We start from the raw sequence: 22,046 nt of genomic DNA on the forward strand, positions 1-22,046 counted from the left end.
TGCTGTGTGCAAGAGTTGATAAGCTGACACAACCATTAATAATGTACGCATCAGCTATATGTATTTTACTAGTACATGTAGGTCAATATATCAGTAGATACATTTTTGCGGGCTACACCTTTAGTGTCATAATTTAGCTAGCAGTCACTGTGTTTAAAGAAGATTTGTCAATTTGTCTGACATGTAAACGAATTCTGCAAAAAATTTTATCATTTATTGTCCATTATTTGGTATCGCACTAAATTTAAAAGATTGTCAAAAACCATATATTTAGGGAAAGTGAAATACTTTCTATTCTTTACAATCCTTTCATACTTATTAGTTTTATACCTATCAGTTCTCCAATGCTTAAACAGCCCAAACTATGGAGCTGAGAACTAGAGGTTTAGTTATTTGAGCTGCTTTGATGTAGTGGTTGTTTGAAAAAGAACTGCAATTTTTATCGCAATGCTCCAAATGAAAAAAGTAGTGTCATCTCGAGCACGCAATTATATACAATGTAAAATGACATACATCTCAGGTTAGGTTGTGAAGCTATAAGTTTCCTAATACAAGACCTGTGAGCAAAACAAGAGAATTTATTCAAATACAAGATGAGGTAGTAAAAGAAGATAGTGGTTTTCATTACAAATAAATGCAACAATAAAAGATAGTGTACACAATAATAAGTTATGGTAGTATGACAAGTACTACTAGTATGGCAGTAACAGACAAGATAGTGTATTTAAGATGTGATTGCGTAAACAAAGTCAATCAAATAAAATTAGAACCAAAAAAGGCTAAAACATCTGCTGGAAGTTGATGTCATTTTTGTTTTTGTAGACTAACCCTGTCTAGAAATATAAGCGTTTGAATGAGGCCATATTTTAAAATGCTCAGATTCAAGCGGGTGTTTTACTCATGACATAACGAGTGATACACATGAAAAAATTCCATGAGATATAAATATAAGATATCTTTTTTAGCCAATAATCAGCACGAAATTTTTAAATAGGTCATATTAAATGCTATAGCTCGTAAAACACGTTGTCTGTGATTTGGAAAATTCTTGTTCTTAGAAATTTTACTCTATTGTTAGTTAGTTACACGCATCGACTAGTAGTAGATTCTCGTAGCTACATACATCGGCATCAATATTTAATTTACTGAAATAATGGCATCATTAATTTACTGAATTACCGCACCGACACATTTTATTGACGATAAAGATTTTTTATTAATGTTCAGGTCAGCGAAGGTGACTGAAAGTTTTCTGAGCATCATGAGGTTAAAGATTGAGACAGACAGGTCTTGGTTAGGTCTTGGTTACGCTGCTGACACTTACCGGTGTCAGCAGCGTAATGCTGCAGAAGAAGATAGGAAAATAGAGGTAAGTTTATCTTCAACTTTGAGAATCCTATACTTATATTCTAAACTAACGGTAATGATTTTAGTACTCATGAATACATCTACTAATAAGCAAAGTTATAAATTTTTGCTACCATGAGTCATCATTTCTTAAATTTTTATTTGTTTCCTAACTTTTTGTCGTTTCATCTAATTATAACATTAGCTTAAAGGTTTCTTTGGCAATTTTTGCTAGTAAATTAGATGCATGATTAGGATTTGTGTTCATTTATCAATCGTAGAAAGTGAGGAAAATCGATTGATCAATGCTCTTCTTTAACTCTCAGAAACAAAGCTTTGAATTGTTGGCTTTGCACATTTATGCTTTTGTTAAATGTTTATTCATTTTAAAATTTAAACTCGCAATCTATCTAATTCTCAAATTGAAAGCTTTCAGTAGACACGCATTAGAGCGACATATATATAAATGACATTTATTACATTTGTTTTGTTGTTACATGATGTTTATGTGGTTCTTTAGCGGAGCAGTCATGCTGGTCTAGAAACTGACCTAAATGGGAAAGAAAGACATAAGTGTGTGCTGCACAAACCATGATATGTTTTGTTTTGAGTTTGCTGCAGTAGATTAGTTTGTCCTATTATATGAACTGAAACTATGTGAATGGCTACGACTTGGATGGATGTTTTTAATAAAGACTATGCTGCGATAAAAAGTTTTTCGCTTGTTAACATCATATAATAAGACGATATTGTTGAAGAGAATGCAAAACATGATTTGCAGAACATATTGAATACATCATAGCCCTGTTGCAATCTGTGCTGAAGTTTTCTTTGATAAACAGATTTATGAAGTGGAATCAGATCTGTATTGACAGGTACTTTTGCATAGTTCGACTCCAGTCCAACAGGCAAAATAATAAGCTAAAATAATGTTATGCTCCATCCTACTAAGTAAAAACATTTGAGTCTACAAACTGCCAACCAGGTGCAAGAATGGCTTTATTAACCCTTTTCACTAATTTGATCAACTCATTAAACAATTTGTTTTGTACTTGAATTAACTAATCAAATGTGACCAGTAAGATTTTTCTACAACTTGATACTACTAATGACTAGATAACGTTGACTATACATGACTTTTTGGGGTGCAGTCGGTTTCGGCATATATTCGAACATGTTCTCTTTAAACATGGCGGCATTTTTATTTTATTTTGTAGCTACATGTGCGCGTAGCTTCCAGTGGGTGTAGCAATTGAGAACTTGGCTGATACAAAGGCCCCGATGAAATAAGTTGACTCAACGACCTAATTACCGTAGACCGGCAGAATCTTAGTCAGTTATTAAATTTTTACACAGTACTTAGAGGAAACTGATATGACGAGTTTTTAATTTTCTTTATTTGAGGCGTTTGAGACTTTTATAATAATTTATCTGTAGATGGATTTAAAATTTCATTTTAGCCAACATGAGCAAATACAAAATAAAATACATGTAAGTGCCAATAGAGCTGCGTAGGACTAGACTTGTCACAATAGTCGATGTGAATATGAGAGATAGAGAACAGTTGTATCACTAGGTACATCGCTTTAGGCAAGTCTTGGCATTTATTTTTTCCTGAGCGTTTTCACCTCGATCAGTTTTTGTCGATTTAATCTTTGAATATCTTGACAGTGAGATCCCCAACACAGCAAACAACATCTCAACTGAAGGACAAAAAAAATACTTTCTCTTAGAATCAACTAATATTTGACGCAATCACATATTTAAATACAAGATAAGGTAATGAGTTACAATAGCGTTTTTAATACTAGACAAGTAATCAAGATAAGACAGTGTTTTTTACTCCAAATAAAAGTAACAAGACAAGATTGGGCTTCCAAACACAAGACGAGATAACAATTTAGATAGTGTATACAAATACAAAATGAGGTAACATCAGAATCAGTCACTGACACTAAATAAACTGAGTGTTGGTGAAGATGACTAATCAAGCTCTTCCTACTAAATATAATATAATTGCTGAGTCTCAGTCAGCTAGACCAAAGTTTATTTTTGATTTCTTAGCATACAAAAGGTTAATCTTATTTTTTAAGCCAAGCAAATGGTAATGTCTAGTCAAGCTAAGGTTTCTGCCCCGAAACCAATACCTCTCAATTCTAGAAGTGAATGAAAAGTGCTGGCATATAACAAAAATTCCAGTAATCAATGGAAAATACACATCAGATGTGGCTTGCCTAAGCTCACACTGAAGCAAGCATAATTGAGTTACAAAAAAGCACACCATTGGAAAAATTTTGAGGAGAGTACTCGAACTACTAGGTTTCAAGTAGGAGACTCGAGCTTCAGTAAACATTACTATTCATTTTATAAAGTGTGTATATATTTAAACAAATCACAAAAAACGCATCAAAAATTCAATCAAAAACTTGAAATGAGAAGTCATTCTACTAAAGCTTTTCTAATGGATTATCTGAACTTTAACTACCAAATGACTAGCCAGTTTCTTTTGAACTTCAGGTAAAATTTATTTTTATCTAAAATTTTGAAAAAATTTATACTCTTTAGCATAGCGTTCAAATAACTAACATTTCATCCCACTGCACCACTAAAAGAAAAGTTTAAATTTTATGACATACTGTTATGTTTAAATTGAAAGAATGATATTTGGAAGAAAAATAAAATGAAGTATTAAGTTTTTTGGTTTTTTGGATATTAGTTCCACGTCTGAGTCTCTAACAACTACAATTTAACAGCAACAACCACAGCAGCAGCTACAACAACCACTACAACAACCACAACAGCAACAGAATACTGCACTGCCTGATGTTACAATTGTCATGCAGATTCATCCAAAAGAAGGTTATAGGCTGGAGGCAACAGCTCTGACATAGATCAAGAAGTGGGTAACTTGTTTGGTTACCTAATTGATTACAAAGTTATATCTGGGTAGATCGTCAGTAAATGGTTCAAATATCACATAATTATAACAAAGTATCTTAACTTTAAAATTACCTATTGTGCTAATTTTGATAAAATAATTTCAGCTATCAAATGTAAATATTTTCGCATTATTTATTAATTTATCTTTTGCAGTTTTAGAAACTAAAAGCTTTAACTTAAGCTATCAAATCAAAAAATTAGAGGTAAATAATATAACCTCAACAAAACATTTACAAAGTATTATATATAGTTTTACATAAGAAGGGGATAAAATTACAGACACTATAAATTAAATCTTTAATCCTGCTGCCCTTCAACAGTTAAATAAAAGAGTGCACACAAAATAACATAAAGGAATACGTCAAAAAAAAAAGTTAGAAGCGAGGATGAAATGAAGATTTTTGCTTCACACATAACCATTTATACATTGAAGTCAATCATATAATATCTAGCATTGAAAGTGTTTATCAAACTTTTAATACAATAATAAATAGTTTGCTATCATATACTTTTATATTTCCATTAACGTTTTTTAATTACTAGTAAACTTTCAATAGTTTTAAACACTAATTTAATGTTCAACTGTAAACAATTCAACATGATAAACATCTTTAAATGCTCACGAATCACTAATGTTTACGTTTTTATAATGTAAAAAAGGTTTGTTCTGTTACAAGTTGTCAATCACTCGAGTAATGATGAGAGGAAATTGTATTCTGTCAGAAATCATTCTCATAGCTGTAGAAGGAAGTGTGGGCTCTGCCTGAAATGTTTCATTCTATGGCTATGGTATTTGGTGCGGAGTCTATGTGAGTCATTATGAACAATGAGAATGTTCGCAATCTTACTATGCGCTAGAGTTGTCCGCTCATGACCCTAATAAAATTATGTCAGGTATATACATGCAAATGGAAAGTAAGTTAAAGCTGGACATAATTATTATACACAACTTTGCTTTAGAAGCAGTAAGTACTGACGTGATATGACACACTAGCCTGTTGATGATGCAATAATTATTTGAGCTGGTCTCATTAGTCTACTGTTGTGTTAATTTCTGCCTAGCGTTATAGAAAGAAAGCTTTGTAATGATTCTACTAAAGTTTTAATTGTTTTTATTACTAAAGACACTGAACATCTGCGTACCATTTTAGGAACACATGGGGTTAGTTTGAGCTCATAATCTGCATCTTGGAACATAAACTACCTCCAATAAACATAAAAATAAGCTAAACTCGGTTGCCTAATTCTTGCTTGCAGGGCTGTAAAATTGTAAGTTATAAAGAAACAGTAAGTAACAAATTTTCCAATGTTGACTTTTGTTGACAGTTTGTTCTTGCTGGAGGAATTAGACTTGGTGCTGTCAAGCATAAAGCTGTTGTTTGGGTAAGTAGTGTACAGCAATGGTTATGTGCATAGATATGATGTCATATTATAACAAACGTTGTATTCAATAAGACTGAGCTAAATGAATCTATACTGTTGTGTCCAATATCATTTAGATTGAAAAGCCAGACTTTGACTGTGGTAGTTGATAAAATACATTTTACTGTATAATTATTCTTTATTCAAGCTCGTTTTGTCTTTTCATATGCTTTATATATGAAATATATATAAATATATACATGTATATGGCATACAAATATTTCTGTGTAGGATTTTTTGAAACTTAAATTTGCAACTGAGTTCTTACTTTGTCAACAGTAATTGCCGACAAAGTAATAATTCACAAATTGGTTGCATTAATTTTTGTATTAATATAAATGTGTGAAATTTATAAAATTATTTATTCACATGCTATAAAATTTATTTATAGTTTGTGATAAACTATAAAATTTATTTATAGTCTGTTATTGTTGGAGGAATTGGACTTGGTGCTGTCAAGCATATTACTGGTCGTTGGGTAAGTGGTGACTAGCAATAGTCATGTACATAGCTAGGATGTCATATTATAACAATCATTATACTCAATAAGACTGAGCTAAATGAACCTACATATTTTTAACCAAAATCCTTCAGATAGAGAATTCAGACTGATAATTGACACAAATACACTGTTTAACATGTAGTATTAAATCTGACAGTCGTTAAACTGAAGCAACATACTCATATCATGTATTACACTAAAGGCGTGTTTTTATTTCAGTAAAAGCTGAATTGAACTACATATATAAGGTCTATCGAGTTCAAATACTGCTGTAGATGTCAGCATAGATGCATAAATGGGTTATGCATACAGGTTGTCTCACACTGAATGAGTAATACATGTAGCTTCCATGCGCAACTGTAAATTTTGAAAGCAAGGTGACTGGTGAATAGGTGTGATTCTTTATTACTCAATCTCTATAAATATGAAAAGACAGAACAGCTAAACACAATTTAATGCAATCAAGCGTAGTGCTGAAAAGAATATATAAATAATAAGTACTCGAATAGCTACACTTATAAAAGCAACAATGTCCAAGATATATATATGCACAAAACTGCACAGAGATAAATTAATCTCACCACCCTGTTTCTTTCAGTGATATTAAATGTAATTCTTTCCTTGTTGTTTTTTGCTTTGTAGTTTGCAGTTCCTTATGCTTTGCTCTTCTTTCTGATAAAGATATTTATGGTAAAAACACTGCTAATTCACTTGAAAAGACAATAATAATTATTTATTAAACATAATTTTAAGTGTTATGCCATGAGTTTTGGTAACACACAAGATATTTAGCATACAAGCTCAATCTAACACAACCATTTTACTTGATAATTTAAATTTATTAATTTTTATTACCATGCACTCTAATGCCAACATTAATCATTAATAAAGTAAGTAATATTTTACTGTCAAAGAGTTGATTGCACAACTACTGTAACAAACATGCTTAATAAAATGTCTCTGTAGTCCTAAACCAGCACTAAGGCTGGTTTAGGACTATATAGCTGTACATTTGTGTTAATCACTAAATACTTAGGTGATGATCTGCAATAAAAATGCTAGCTCAATCACAAACCTATCCATGTTGCCATCAATATGAATAGTTTATGGTATAGGGTTCTCATTCTACAGTGTAGTCACAGAAACCATGCTATACTAATCCTGCAGTAATTGTCATGAAAAAAATATAGATCGAGCAATCCGTGACGATCGACCACCATCGCCAAAGTGGTGCGCATTGCGTAGGCTGTCATGGTTGCTCAGAGAACTATCGGGAAAACTTGGCAGCTGTTATCTTTTTAATCTTTGCCTCAACTGATGATGCCATCAGTTTACGATGCATCTAGTCAACAAGCAATCGCGGAGACAACAACACCTTAATATGGAAATTTAGTGCCAACCAGCCTTTAGTAATTGTCATTTGTCCAAGCTGTTCATGGGTTAGTGTGAGGAGTTGGTCATGTTGTAACTCTTTGTTATACTTACAATACAAGCTAATTCAGCTCATGGAAAGCTTTGAGACACTCGCCTTTGGCAAAGATCAAACGTAATGCACTTTATTCAAAAAATTCCAACCAAATCTCTAAACTTTCAGAGTTTACTATAAGCTGCTACAAGTTTGCTACACTTCACGCTGCTGAGTGCTTATTTTCTTTTTATAATAAATAGTTCTAAAATGTGACAGGCATTTGTGTAAAGCGGGGTACCATATTTTAGGTTGTCTCCCTAATTTGGTGAGTGCAGTCTTTCCTGTAGGTTGTGCTACAAATAAAAATGTTGAACATTGGACTAAGTTAGCTAATAAGCAGGTGAGAAACAGGTTCTTAGTGTTGTTGTTTTTTAACTATAATACTTTTAGGCTACGCTAAAACATCCCCATACAACTAGCAGAGCTCTTAATTCAATAAAAGGTTAACTGTAATTTATCTCAGCATCAGTAAGGGCACTTTTCAGAGAGCGAATAGAGACAAGCTCCATCAAAACAATTGGCTATTCATAATTCAATGCAGCTCGCGCAATCAAGCGTGAAACTTCCTGCAATCAGTTTACATATAATGAAAAGAAGATGTATTGAGTATTGATTATTTCATAGCGAATCGCTACAATCATTTGCTATTCAGCCATAGCGAGATCCAAATACAGCCAAGAGAGGTTAGTGTATGCCAAGTTTATTTCAGCCAACTAAAGCAGCCGTGTGTACTAGTTAGCTAGTTAATGTTTACTTACATTTGCATCAAGTTTACAAAGATTACAAGCTACTAGTAAGTGTATTGTAGGTTTCTTTTAGTGCTTGTAAATTTGTTACTGAATAAACATTAGTAACTCAGTGTGTGCTGAATGGCATTTTCAATGAGATATATGCGGACTCAATGTTGAAAGACTTACACACAACTTCAGAAAAACCTATTTATTTGCATATTTATCTGCATCCGTACTGTGGCCAGCACCAGCAAAAGCTGTGACATGGGATTCATTGACTCTGTATCGATAACACTGTTTCCAGTTTGCAACAAAAATGGAATTATAGCACAATACACACAAACTAGGTGTCAGGCGGTACTAAAAGATTGCTATTGGAGGTTAGTAAGTTCCAAGCTCTTTTGAGACTTACTACCGTTCAATATCAATCTCTCATTTCTTTTCCATCCTCCAATCTAGTTTGGATGATGAAAACCAAAGTGATAGTACCACCCTTCAGGCTTCGATACATCTTAGATTATATTTACATGTATATTATAGTTCAATTGTTGCAAAAGATAATTACAAATTGTGGTTGTTCAAACTGAAAATTCTTTTACACAGACAGTGCTACAGATGACTCATGCTTCCTTACTCTTTTTACTAAAACATTTTCGTAAACAACATGTGATCAACAAGTAATAATTAGATCTCAGATTAAGTGTTGCTCATTTCAAAGCCAATAGTTAGCCTATATTCATTCCCTACTCAGTCAAGTGTCCAAGCAGAGATAACAGATATTCAGGATCTGCCACTTTGATTGCAGACAAGTAAACAAGCTCTATGTATTAGCTAGCCAGTTAAAGGGACACCTATATAAAGTTAAAATGATTGAATGCCAGATAGAGAGTGGTGGTTTTCCTAGCAATTTTGCAAAACACCAGAGTGACTTAAAAATAGCGTTCTTAAACTGTGAGTTTAAAGTAGCAAGGGACTTGTCATTAAAAGTTACTTACTCCAAATATACTTTATGTAAGTCAAAAATATGAAGTGGTTTACCTGTTGTATTATTTCAAATGGTTAACTTTTAGTCCAAATGTGGAGTGTCTTTCTTCACAGAACATTCTAACTAGTTTGAGCTAGTCCTAATATTAAGTTATCAGGGCAGCAGCTCGGAGCGTCAGACAGCAATCAATTTTTATGGAGAGTCTAATATTTTATTTTTGGCTGTATTTAGAGCTTGTTCTAAGGTATTGGAGGCTCTGCATAGAGTAGCTTTCAGTTTAAATGCTGTCACCTGTATGCAACTTCCTTTAACTGGATAATGGGAGGCTCAACTGTTTAAGTTCAGGCTAAACCAGTTAGCTATGTGAAAGCCTTTTAATTGGTCAACTAGCTGACAGAAAGTAGCTTAAATGTTTTGCATACGGATTAATTTGGTCAGAAATGAAACTATAAAAGTCAGCGGTATATACATATCAATCTCAAAGTTTGTTTCTGCGTGCTGTTAAAGTTTAGGAAGGAAATATCCGTTTCATGCTGGATTTGATCTTGGAGCCTCCCATTCACCAGGCACATATCTTACTAATTGCATTACATGAGATTTATGGATTCATTAGACAATATATGGCGCTATGCGGGTGAAAATACGCATACCGCTATATGTGTGGTGCAACGTCATTTCATGCTTGCTCTTATTAGTAACTTTGGCAGTAGGTTATTAGCTTACTAAAATTAGCCATTGGTAATCTGCCAGGCTAATGACAAGTGGCAAGCAACTACATTACCTGTCACTGTTTAAAGGATTATTTTTAACACCCGCGCAACTCCGAACATTCTGCTAGTATTAGATAAATGCAATGCTCGTTTGCATGTGAACATCAGTGTTTATTTGTACATTTTCTTTAAAATAAATCCAATGTTTTTCAAACTACGAAAATGTTTTAGGAATAACCCTCGAGCAGATACTACCGACAAAAATGATGTACATGTAATTAAGTTTAAGTGAGTTTATTATTTTAAATCTTTTTTACTAAGGTAAAGCTTTTTGCAGGTTTTACTGAACACCTTTTAAATACGTTTGTAGCCAAATATGAAAGGCAACATCACAAGCGACTGCTTTAACGCAGAGAAAGCTGCACTCATTTTGAAATAGTGCTAACAATATTAGGCATGGAAAAAGATATTTGCAACATTTACAATGAATTTATTTAAATAAACTCTGGTAGTTCTTTACAAATGACCAATTAAAAATGCTATAAGAGTAAACTCTGCAAACTCTCAATTTTAATGTATTTCTCATAACATGGGATATTTGATAGCCAACCTGAGTGTTTGTCTTGTGACTTGCTGCGGAAAGCCTTTTTGTATTCATACAACTTCCTACTAACTAACCCAGTGACAGTGACTTTGAAAAGACTTATTATGTCACATATGCATGTAATGTTGTCACATTCACAATAGAATAGTTGGCGAAAGAATTTTGAGCTATTTTCTATGTGTGCCCTCGTGCCTTTGAATTCCTTTTTATGGCTTCTTTATAGTAGGCATGAGCAGTATTTAATATTAGCAGTAAGCAGCAAAGAGCAATTAAGGCCTACGTTAAAACAAGATTGAAGTTACCTTCTGCAAATAACATTTAGTCAAGTTTGATTAACTCTATTGAAGTACTACGGATATTTATAAAGGAAATAGTCAATCAATGATTTTAAAGCTACTATTGCTAGTAAGAAAAACCTTCGGTGTTGGTGATTGTTGATACAAGCCTCACTTGTGTCTTGCTCTCAAGGAAACTCACACTACATTCAGGTGGTCAGATAAAATACATGAACTGTACTGATAAAACTGGTCTCAATATCACAGTTTTAATAGAAATAAAGAAGATGCTAAGTGTGACAAATTTCTATCAGTTAGGAAATATTCAGTTTTACCGAGCTCTCAAAGCTTAGAGTTTATCCTGTTGTATAATTCAAAAGTTCATTTTAAAAACCAAAAGTTCATACTAGCTTTTAAAGAAGAGAGTTGATTTTTAGGTTCATCTAAAGTTGGCTTCATAAGTCATGAGCTTTATTTGATCAAGTTTTTTTATGGCAGCCAAAATATAGTGCCTGTTGCATTTGCTTAACTTTTGAATGATAGTGATTTTTTTGGTCTATGTTCCAACAAACACTGAGCCTAAATTGACAGGTTAGAAATTTATTTGCGAAGAGGGAAAAATGGGCAAAACGGCTAAAAATTTATGCGGAAAAAAATAAACCCCAATTTGAATGAGATATTTAGTGATAGTATAACAGTCAAACATATTTTGACTTAATTTCTAATGAGCAGATACAACAATACAAACTTTTTAAACTAAATAAATATAAAATAAATAATAAATTAAGTAAATATGCAGAATTTATATAAGCAAATGATGGATGATTAAAATTGTCATTGTTGAAAGTAATGGTTGTTTAAGGACGAGGTTGTCTAGGTTGAAAGTGATAGGTGAGGGTTGAAAATGTCTTATACTATTAAATATTTTCAATTTTCTGACACTTGTTGGTCTTAAAATTATATTTTATACGCTACTATGCCACCTAGCAAAAGATATAAAGCAACAAATTTAGCTACCAGAATACAACGTACATGTATATGGTATGTAAAGCTAAATATTGGGATGGCAAGTTGATAATACAAAATAATACAAGTGTGGAAGTTACAATATTTATGTTACAAGCGTAAGCAGTGATAAGAAATCCGTTCACTAAAAACTAGCAGGCCTGCTGACTACAGACATACTCTTAGCACAGTATGCTCACAGTAGCTATTGAGGAACGTTGGCAAAGATATTTTGGTTATTGATTAACAGCAAATGGTGCTTTTGCATTGTTGCTTCGTTGTACTGAAAATACGATTTGCCGTGATTAAGTTCTGATAGTAAAGAGTGATTTACAGCTAACTAAACTTTGATCATGTTTACCTTTGATCTATTTAGTGTTTGTTATACTATATCATTATTATAATATATTATTAATATTTGGCTTGTACCACAACAGACAACACAACTGAACCCTTATTGTGATTATTCAACTAGCAATGGTTGGTTTAAAAAAAATCTATATGTTCATCAGATAAGTAAACGGCGCATGCTAGAAAGCTTTTCATTTGTTGCCTAAGCTTCGGTATTACTAATCAGCTCTTCAATATTTAAATAGCTCATCTTACAAAACTGCAAACATCAAGTATAGATACTTAAGCTGTTTTGGTTCATTGGTTGTTTCATGACAAAAAAGCCGTTGACTCGCCGTGCACCAAATGAAAAGAAAATCGGGTCATATTGAGATGATGCATTGAGATACAACCCAGTTTCATGCATTAAAAAGTTGTTAATTCTTTGAAGATAGTGTATCCCAATACAAGATAAGTAAACATAATATGATAGTTTACCCATATATAAAATTAGATAACATCAGAATCAGTGACAGACACTGAACAAACTGATTGTTAGTGAAAATGACTAATCAACCTCTTCTTCCTAAATATATTTGTTAAATCTCAGTCAGGGTGACCAAAAGTTAATATTGATTTTTTGTGTATACATATTGGTAAATAATCGTTTCCTCACACCTGTAAGCACAAGTGGATAGTACTGTTTATTAATGTTTGGATCTCCATTTAGAAACATATATCTCCATTGTGGAAAAAAACATTTGAAATGTGCTTGCATATAACAACAATTGTGATTCCCGCAGCCAAGGATGATCTGGGTGCAATAAAACATACATTGTATTGTGTTACACATCTATACATATATATAGATGTTGTGTAAGACTTTTGCTACTTGACATTCTCAAAAACTTTATATAAAATACTATAATAAATTAGCATATTTTACTTTAAAAAGAATTGATCTGAACTTTACTAACCAAGTAGCCAGCTTTATAAACTTTTTGCAAGTTGAAGGTAGTTCTGTCTCTTTACTAATTTAACTAAAATGCCTCTGTGTTTTTGAAAATAGCATGACACTAACTGTAATTGTATTTCAGTGCAATGTTTAAATGAAAATTCGAGTTTTATGGTGTGCTACTACATGTATGTTATCAAAATAGGAAAAAGAATAAAAACAGCAAGTAATAGCAAAAAAGAAATAGACAAAAACACAAATAAAGCACTGAGTTTAATGCTATTTTACTTTACCAGTGTTACTTCTGGACCTTTAACGATCACAATGGAGCATTCACCGCAAATGCAGCAGCCACAACAACCACTACAGCAACCACCACAACAGTCCCTACAGCCACAGTATGCTGCACAACCTGGTGTTACAATTGTCACACAGAATCCTCCAGGAGAAGGTTATAAACTGAAGGCAGCAGCCCTAAAACAGTTGAAGGGGTGAGCAAACTGTTTGGTAGTTTAATTTAATACGAAGTTGTATCTTGGTAGGTGATTAGTAAAAGCATCAGATATAAGATATAACAAAAATAAGTAATTTTTTAAATATATTTCTGTCCATTTAGATAAAATAATTTTGTGGTTTAGGATACCTAAAGTTAATAGCTAATGCTAGCCAACAAATTACAAAAAATAAATAATATGAATTTGACTGAGCATCTATAAAGTGTTATATCTGGCTTTACAGAAAAAAATTCAGACAGTATGAGTCTCGGCTCTTTTCAATTTCTGCTTGAACAACACAAAATAAAAGAGAATAAAGAAAATAATTTGAAGAAATCTGCCGAAGGCAAAAAAGTGTAAAGCTTGAATTAAATTGATTACAATTGTCTCAAATAGTTGGTAGTTTGCTACAGTTTAAAAAATAATTTATTGTTCACATGCAAAAATATGTTACAGGATAATTCAATGTTCATAGATTGCAGAGGTTTCTGTTTTGACGATCTAAGAACAAATGTTTCTTTACAGGTTGTCAGTCACTCAAGTAGTAATGGGAGCACTTTGTATTTTATTCGGAATCATTCTCATACCTGTTGAACTCAGCACAAATAATGCCTGGATTTCTGTCATTGGTTATGGCATTTGGAGTGGAGTCTACGTGAGTAGGCCTATTTATGAACCAAGATGATTTTTACAATATTCATATCTACAAGAATGGTTTTTTCATGATGCTAACCATAAAAACAACACAATCATGTCGGGTATAAAAATGAAAAAGCAGTTATTTTGCCAAACACAAAAAATTAAAACAAACTTGGGATACTGTTAGGAGACTACAATGGACAATCAATGCATTACATTGTGAATGGAATTTACTATGTCATTATAATATTATACATAGCTGGTTGTTTATAGAATAATTACATAATAAATTTGCTTGCTTAAGGTATAATTCAAGGATAATACTTTTGCTATAACAGCTCTCTATTCATATTTACTTGGGATGTGTTTTACCAATTCATTGTAAACTCAGGACTGGAATAAAGAACATTACAGTGAGAACACAACAAATACACATATATGTATACATATGTAGACAATGGTAATTTTATTATAGCTTTAGTTAGTAAGCTAGTTCGTAGCAGTCAGTAATGGAACAGATTTTTAAGTGATTCTGTTGTTAGCAGAAAATCTAGGTTTTTGGTTTGAGGTTACATTAGGCAAGCTCAATCTATTCAATGAACCAATCTATGAGTCTACAAGTTATTAGTTAGTATTAGCATATTATTTACTAGTCTATTTGTCAAAAAGTCAGAAACAATCAACGTCAGCCTGAGCAGCTGAAATAAAGATTGGTAGCTAAATACATGAGAAAGAACTGTGTCGCATAGCCTACTGTGTCACATAGCTTGCTGTGTCACATAGCTTGCTGTGTCACATAGCGTACTGTGTAACATAGCGTACTGTGTCAAATAGCTTACTGTGTCACATAGCTTACTGTGTCACACAGCTTACTGTGTCACACAATCTACCATATCACATAGTATACCATATAACATAGTCTACCATACCACATAGTCTATCATATCACATAGTATACCATGTCACATAGTCTACTATGTCACATAGTCTCCCATATCACACAGTCTACCATATCATATAGTCTACCATATAACATAGTCTACCATACCACATAGTCTACCGTACCACATAGTCTATCATATCACATAGTATACCATGTCACATAGTCTACCATGTCACATAGTTTACCATGTCACACAGTCTACCATATCATATAGTCTACCATATCACATAGTCTACCATGTCACAAAGTCTACCATATCACATAGTCTACCATGTCACATAGTCTACCATATCACATAGTGTACTATATCACATAGTCTACCATATATCATAGTATATCAAATCACATAGTCTACCATATCACATAGTCTACCATATCACATAGTCTATCATATCACATAGACTACCAGGTTATAAAGCCTGTTTTGTCACAACAGGTTTAACAAAATACAGCTGTAACTTTTGTAGCAATATGAACAGGTGTTAAACATTGTTTTCTTTTTTAAACAATATACTGACATGTTATGACACACCGGTATGTTGGTGATGCAATAAGTATCAGTTCTGGTCTCATTAGTGCAATGGTGTGTTAATCTCTGACTAGCGGTAGTGACAGAAAGCAAAAATAGTTCTAAGTAACAGATTTGTTTTTATATGAATTCAACTACCTGAAGAACAATTTCACGGAAGTTTTAACTACTGTTGGTTTAATACTAAAGATAATGAGTTAGTGTGTGCACCTTCAGCCACACATGGAGCTAGGTTACATGACAGATCTGATGCCCTAAATATAAACAATTTCAAATAAATATGAAAATATGCTAACATTGGTTGATGTTATTCCAGCTTGCAAAACTGTGAAGCTGTAAATTAAAAAGGAACATTTAGTAACACATTTTCTAACATTGACTTTATTTACAGTTTGTTCTTGTTGGAGGAATCGGGCTCGGTGCTGTCAAGCATAACACTGGAGGCTGGGTAAGTAATGTTCCAACAAGGGGTATTGTGCCTGGATGTGATGTGAGGTTAGACTATAGATATGTCATATTGTGGAGGACGGGACTATACTAAACCATATGTTTGTGCTTGAGACCACATTATGCCTAGTCACTTATGTATATTTCTTAACCTGTTAACTGTTAACCGCAACATGTTGTATATTTCTTAACCTGTTAACTGTTAACCGTAACCTGTTGTATATTTCTTAACCTATTTCTTTACCGGGTATGATAATACCCTGGTAAAACTGTTATATAATACTACATTTTTGGGCCTGCTTCACAGGCCTGCTAGCACCCCATTATGCCTATTGTCTGGGCCTGCCTCACAGGCCTGATGTGAAACAATGAATGTTATATAATTGTGGGCGGAGCAAATAGTATAAAAGGAGAAGGCATAAGCCAACTCTTTGGGATTCTGCTAACGGATTTTATACTGTCAAGACGAAGTTATACATGTACTGATATACGCTAAATACACTATACTTATTCTTATAAACTGCCTACGTTTGATGCCTGCCTGGTTGGCATAAGGAGGATCCTTCCGCCAGAACTGATCTGGCTTCGAAACACGAACTGCTTGGGGGAGACACCTAAGGAAGGCTAGGGGTGGGCTACGTTACGATCGGACCGGATCAGAAATGCGATAGCATTGGGGATCAGGCCCTCCAGTGAGTAGTCGGGACCTGAACTAGCCAAGATAGGGTCTCAGAGAGCAGGCCGTGCTAGCCTTCCAAGTGAGCCTGAACTGCGGATACCCAGCCGCGGCCTGACCCGACCACTAGGTGTGTCAGGCAGGCCGATGAGGGGAAGGCCCAGTGTTCAGACTGCACTGCCTTGCTAGGAAAAGTAAAGCTGGCTCAGCTACCGGGGCCAGACCTTTACAATATTATAACGATCATATTCAATATGACTGAGCTAAATGAACCTGTATGGTTTTATACAATATCAATCAGGGAGCTAAATCAGACTGCGGTATTTGATACAGATACATTATCTTAATATGAATTCTGACATTAACAGCAAAACTTTATAATGTATTAAAATGAAGACATGTTATGGTTTTAGTGCAAACTAAATCAAAATACATGAGGTTTACTGCGTCTAAATACACTAGCTCCCTTTTATTTTTCTCTCCAGTAGGTCAGACAGAAACAGCAGATATAAGTTGTCAATTTAGTCTATTTAGTTCAAAGTATTTTGTTATTTTAGAATTGTTTTATGTGTTGCAATGGTGGAAATTAGATATAGTAAAAATATTTGTATTTGCACATATAACTTTGTTTGATTTTAGATCACTTCCACTATGGTTCTTAACATCGTCAGCTCCGCTTTATTCTTTTTACCGCTGATTTCGATGGCTTCCGCTGGTTTGGGTCTTAATGCTTCTTATGGTTGTGGAGGTTACTACTACTACATATCTTGCTCAGTAAGTGTCAATCTTTCAAGTAACAATTAAATGTGTTTCTCACTAGGGATAGAGCTAAAGTTAACCAGTATTAGTAAATACTACCCCTCAGGAACCGATATTGTTAGGTGTTCAAGGAAGTTGCCAGTTTATCAAGTACCTAATAAACTTTTTATCTATTATTCATAATCAGCCAAGTTATAGTTAAAAGCTATCCAAATTCTTTTGTGCAATAAAAGCTGACATAGAAGTATTTTATGATGGTACTATCGCTGATGACCTAGCGTGGAGAATAGACAAACAAAATATGGCTAATGCGGTAGCCGCAAATCCACCACTACCAAGCAAAGTGGGACAAAGTTGGAATCATCAATTGTATCAGACATGAATACACGAGGTTGTCAAAGATTACTTAAGACCTACTTTATTTTAATTTCTCACAGTAACCCTAACAATAGGCATAAATATATCAACTTTAGTGTGTATTACCGGTATATTTTGTGACTTGCGAAGTTTTTCAACCAAAGCATAAAACTTCAAAAGCTGCACAATTTAGCTGCAGCAAGCATGTTCACTCTACTTTTTGGATTTTCGCAGGCACCAATAATTGGTATGGAAGGCTTGAAAGTGAAGTTCACAAAATTTTTGCAGTTAAAACACTTCCAAAATAAACCATTACTAAATTTACTTTGCACAGTTGATAAGAAGATCTAATGCTCTTTGTATGAATCATTAACAAATGGCTGGCTTTTACACTAAGTTGTTAAAAATATATTTGACAATCCCATTTTCAAAGTAGAACATGCTAAACTTGTTTGCAGGCAGCAAAGGCTGCTTTGGCCTTGAACATCCTTTTGGTTCTGATCTCTCTTGCGGAGTTGGTGATCACGATATGGAGTGCCGTACTCTGTGGTGGAGCTGTCTGTAGTTGCTGCCTTCCAACTCGCTCAAACCATCATGTGCAGTACGCTGCCCCTGCTCTCCAAACTCAACAGCAGTATGTGGTTTACCCTGGAACAGTTCCAGCTTATCAAGTCAACATGGGTGGCTATCAAGTCACAACAGCTGGTCAAGTTCCAACAGGTACCGGTTTTGAGTCTAAAATCATTATAGTTATGTAGCATGAAGTGTAAGTAGCATGGAGTATAATTATATAAGATGTAATTAGCATGAAATATATATATATATATATATACATACAGATATATAGTACCTATATATATATAGGTTATATCTATATATATGTATATATATATCTCAAAGTTGGTCTGCTCAACTATAACTATTTTATTATCGTAGAATAAAAAAACTTGCAAAACAAGAGATTTGACCTTGGACCCTCCCATTCACCAGTCCAATGCCTTACTAACTAAGCCACAGAGCTTGATCAATTGGCCAAACGATATATGTCAGTATATGGAAGCAGATAGGCTAGCGTTTTTGGTCATGACCTTAAGAATTGGTATAGCTCTATAGAGGCCGCAGCTCTTATTAGTAAGCTTACTCAAGTATCCCATTAGCAATGTGCCAGGCTAATAGAGAGTAGCAGGAAACTTTCATTACCTCTACTCTCAAACAGATTTTTAAAGCACATAAATTACATAATTTTTTATTGTATATTTCAATACATCAAAGTCTTGGCTTTCCAAATAGCTATTGTTTGCCATGGTGAGACAGTCATTGGTTGGTGTTTATAGGATTTCCCCAGAGCTCTACTGCAAAAAAGTTTACTGGCATAGTCTCGAAAATTGTGACGTCACAATTATCATATTCGTTGTTGTGTGCTCTTACCGATTATTTATCAACTACAATAATGACGATAATGACGCTAGTGGCAGGCGAAGGTAGGACAACTTCAGAGAGTTAATGAAGATGACAAAGGAATCAGTGTCATTAGTTCTCCATATACATATTATTTCTATGATAAGTACCTCAGACTCCAAGAACCATGCTATATTTTCCCGATGATATTATGCACTAGCTCTTTATTTTTAATGTGATGTTGAGGGTGACAACTGAGACTAATTAATTTCAAGCATTGCGTGATCTTGAAAATGCGATTGAAATTTAGTCCTAGGGCCACACAACCACAGGTCATAGTTTAATTGATGTGATCAAACCTTTTATACCTTTATCAACGACAGTACATTTATTGAAGCATAATTAATTAACCCAGAACATGTGTTTGTATTGGTCGGGGCGTTAGCACGATCGCGGGCATTGTTGATTATTTAGAATCTTAGTTATTATTAGCGCTCTCCAGGTTTAACAGCACCGATTGTCACAGAAAAACGCAGCCTCAATGGCAGCAAAAGGGATTGATGACCTAAGGCTAAATGAAAACTATGACGTCACATTTTGAGTACCTAAACCAAGTGTTTTTTTGCAGGACGTACTTTTGACACCCCGTTTTTCATAGCTCTATTATTCTTTGTGTAATGAATATAGGCTCATTCGAAAGCCCAGACTCTGATGTATTGAAATATATAATAAAAAAATTATGTAATTTATGTGCTTTAATACCCAATCAAGCCAGATAGCACGTTTTGTATGTATATATTCATGCTACTTGCAGCGTTATTTTGACTAATTTACCCCCATCAACACAGCTCAGATTTGGGAAAGGAGGTCAAAAAAATTTCCATTGCCAATGAGAGTTGACTTTTTGCCATGAAACAATTGTGCGATCTCCCAGATTATAAAAAGATCAATGCTTTACAAAAGAGGGCTCATATAACAAAAATGATGAAGTTGCTATGACACCAGTTATATATATATATATATATATATATATATATATATATATATATATATATATATATATATATATATATATATATAGGTTATGTACATTATTTAAGAGAAGATTATTGCATTCAAAAATTAATTTAATTTCTGGTACATGATTTCTAAACATAGAAAATGAGGGGTTGATTTTGACACTGCTTCTATCCTGTTTGAGAATTACCATAGCTAAATTAGAACATAACCTTTTAGGTGTACAGTGAACTGTTTAAAAGTTGTAGTTATTAAGGTGTAACTGTTTTATTATCATTGACACATCATGAAACTCGTCTTTGATAAGGAGAGACAACTACTAATTTCTTCCTTGCCTTCCCAGTATAATAAACCATTATTGCGTTTTAGCTCCAACACTGGTACATCAGCAGCCACCGGTTGGTTATAGTGCTCAGCCACAGCAGCCTCCTGCATACTATGATATTGGACAGACCAATCCTCACCAGAATTTCCAACCTGCCAACTACCCTAACAATCCTAAATAATTGGTTTAGTAAGATATAGCTATTTTAAAGGCTATCAGAAATGTTATATGCATATATTAGCAACAGTAAAAACATTGTCACTGAATATTAATCAGTGTGTACATCAATGTGTCTGGTAAGAAATTCATATTTTTATACATAATTTTCAACTATTTCACTGTTTTTTTCGCTAAATTCACTTCTTTTCCGCTAAGTTCACTGTGTTTTTCTCTCTTCACTAACAATGGGAACAATCACAAATATATGAAACGTTACCTTGATATGTTTGTTAACGCTATTTATGAGCAGATAACTTCTTACTGCATTAATAACACAAGAAGTTTTTAAAAAAGGTACGGAAGTTGCTTGTTCCTTTCACATGATCAGGCAACGTCCAACTAATACATTATTCACTTATCCAAAATATTTAGTTGCTTTGTTTCATTTTGAAGCAACTTGGTCTAAATGTTTCAAATATTTTTTATTCAGAATAATTAATGAGCAACATATAGATCAACATATACAATAAAATCTAGAAAGCAGAAGACGCTCGCATTAGACCGGCAGCCTTTCGTGCAAACACAAACATTCCCGTTTACATCCTTTTTTTCATTTGAGCTGTAACTAATGTTACCTCAAGCTCATATGATATTCTGTAAATCTAATAAAGTGACAGTTCTAACATACAGGCAATATTAATAAAATACTCACTTTGCCTGTTCCTAGCTACAGCTCCATGTACTCCCGACATTAAAAAGTCAATTGTAAAAAAGACTTTGAAGGATTTAATGATTAAATTAATTAGTGTAATCTTGAAACAATGTAGAGGATGCTAGCCAACTCTAACCTGGCCAAAGATTCAGCTAACCGGCCGGCTACAGGACCTTTAGGCCAGCAAAAAGACTGAGCAGACAAGATAGGTAAAAAAAGAGACGACAGTATCCTACTGGGCGGAGAAAAAGATTGACGAGTCGGGCCGAGAGCACGGCTAACTGGCAACTGGCCAGGACTAAGAGAATCAGCCAGAG

General features: G+C 33.7%; 1 protein-coding gene across 1 annotated transcript; it reads left to right on the forward strand.

Moving 5' to 3' along the window:
• Positions 1 to 1,261: 1,261 nt before the first annotated feature.
• On the forward strand, positions 1,262 to 21,198 carry LOC137388434 (uncharacterized). The gene is made up of 10 exons (XM_068074920.1): positions 1,262 to 1,369; positions 5,614 to 5,670; positions 6,131 to 6,187; positions 8,304 to 8,362; positions 13,571 to 13,765; positions 14,294 to 14,423; positions 16,271 to 16,327; positions 17,642 to 17,776; positions 18,577 to 18,838; positions 20,903 to 21,198. The coding sequence occupies exons 1-10, from the start codon at positions 1,262 to 1,264 to the stop codon at positions 21,037 to 21,039; spliced, it is 1,197 nt and encodes a 398-aa protein (XP_067931021.1). The 3' UTR covers positions 21,040 to 21,198.
• The last annotated feature ends 848 nt before the right edge of the window (positions 21,199 to 22,046 follow it).

This window comes from Watersipora subatra, chromosome 2, assembly GCF_963576615.1.
Source record: "Watersipora subatra chromosome 2, tzWatSuba1.1, whole genome shotgun sequence".
NCBI classification, from domain to species: Eukaryota; Metazoa; Bryozoa; class Gymnolaemata; order Cheilostomatida; family Watersiporidae; genus Watersipora; species Watersipora subatra.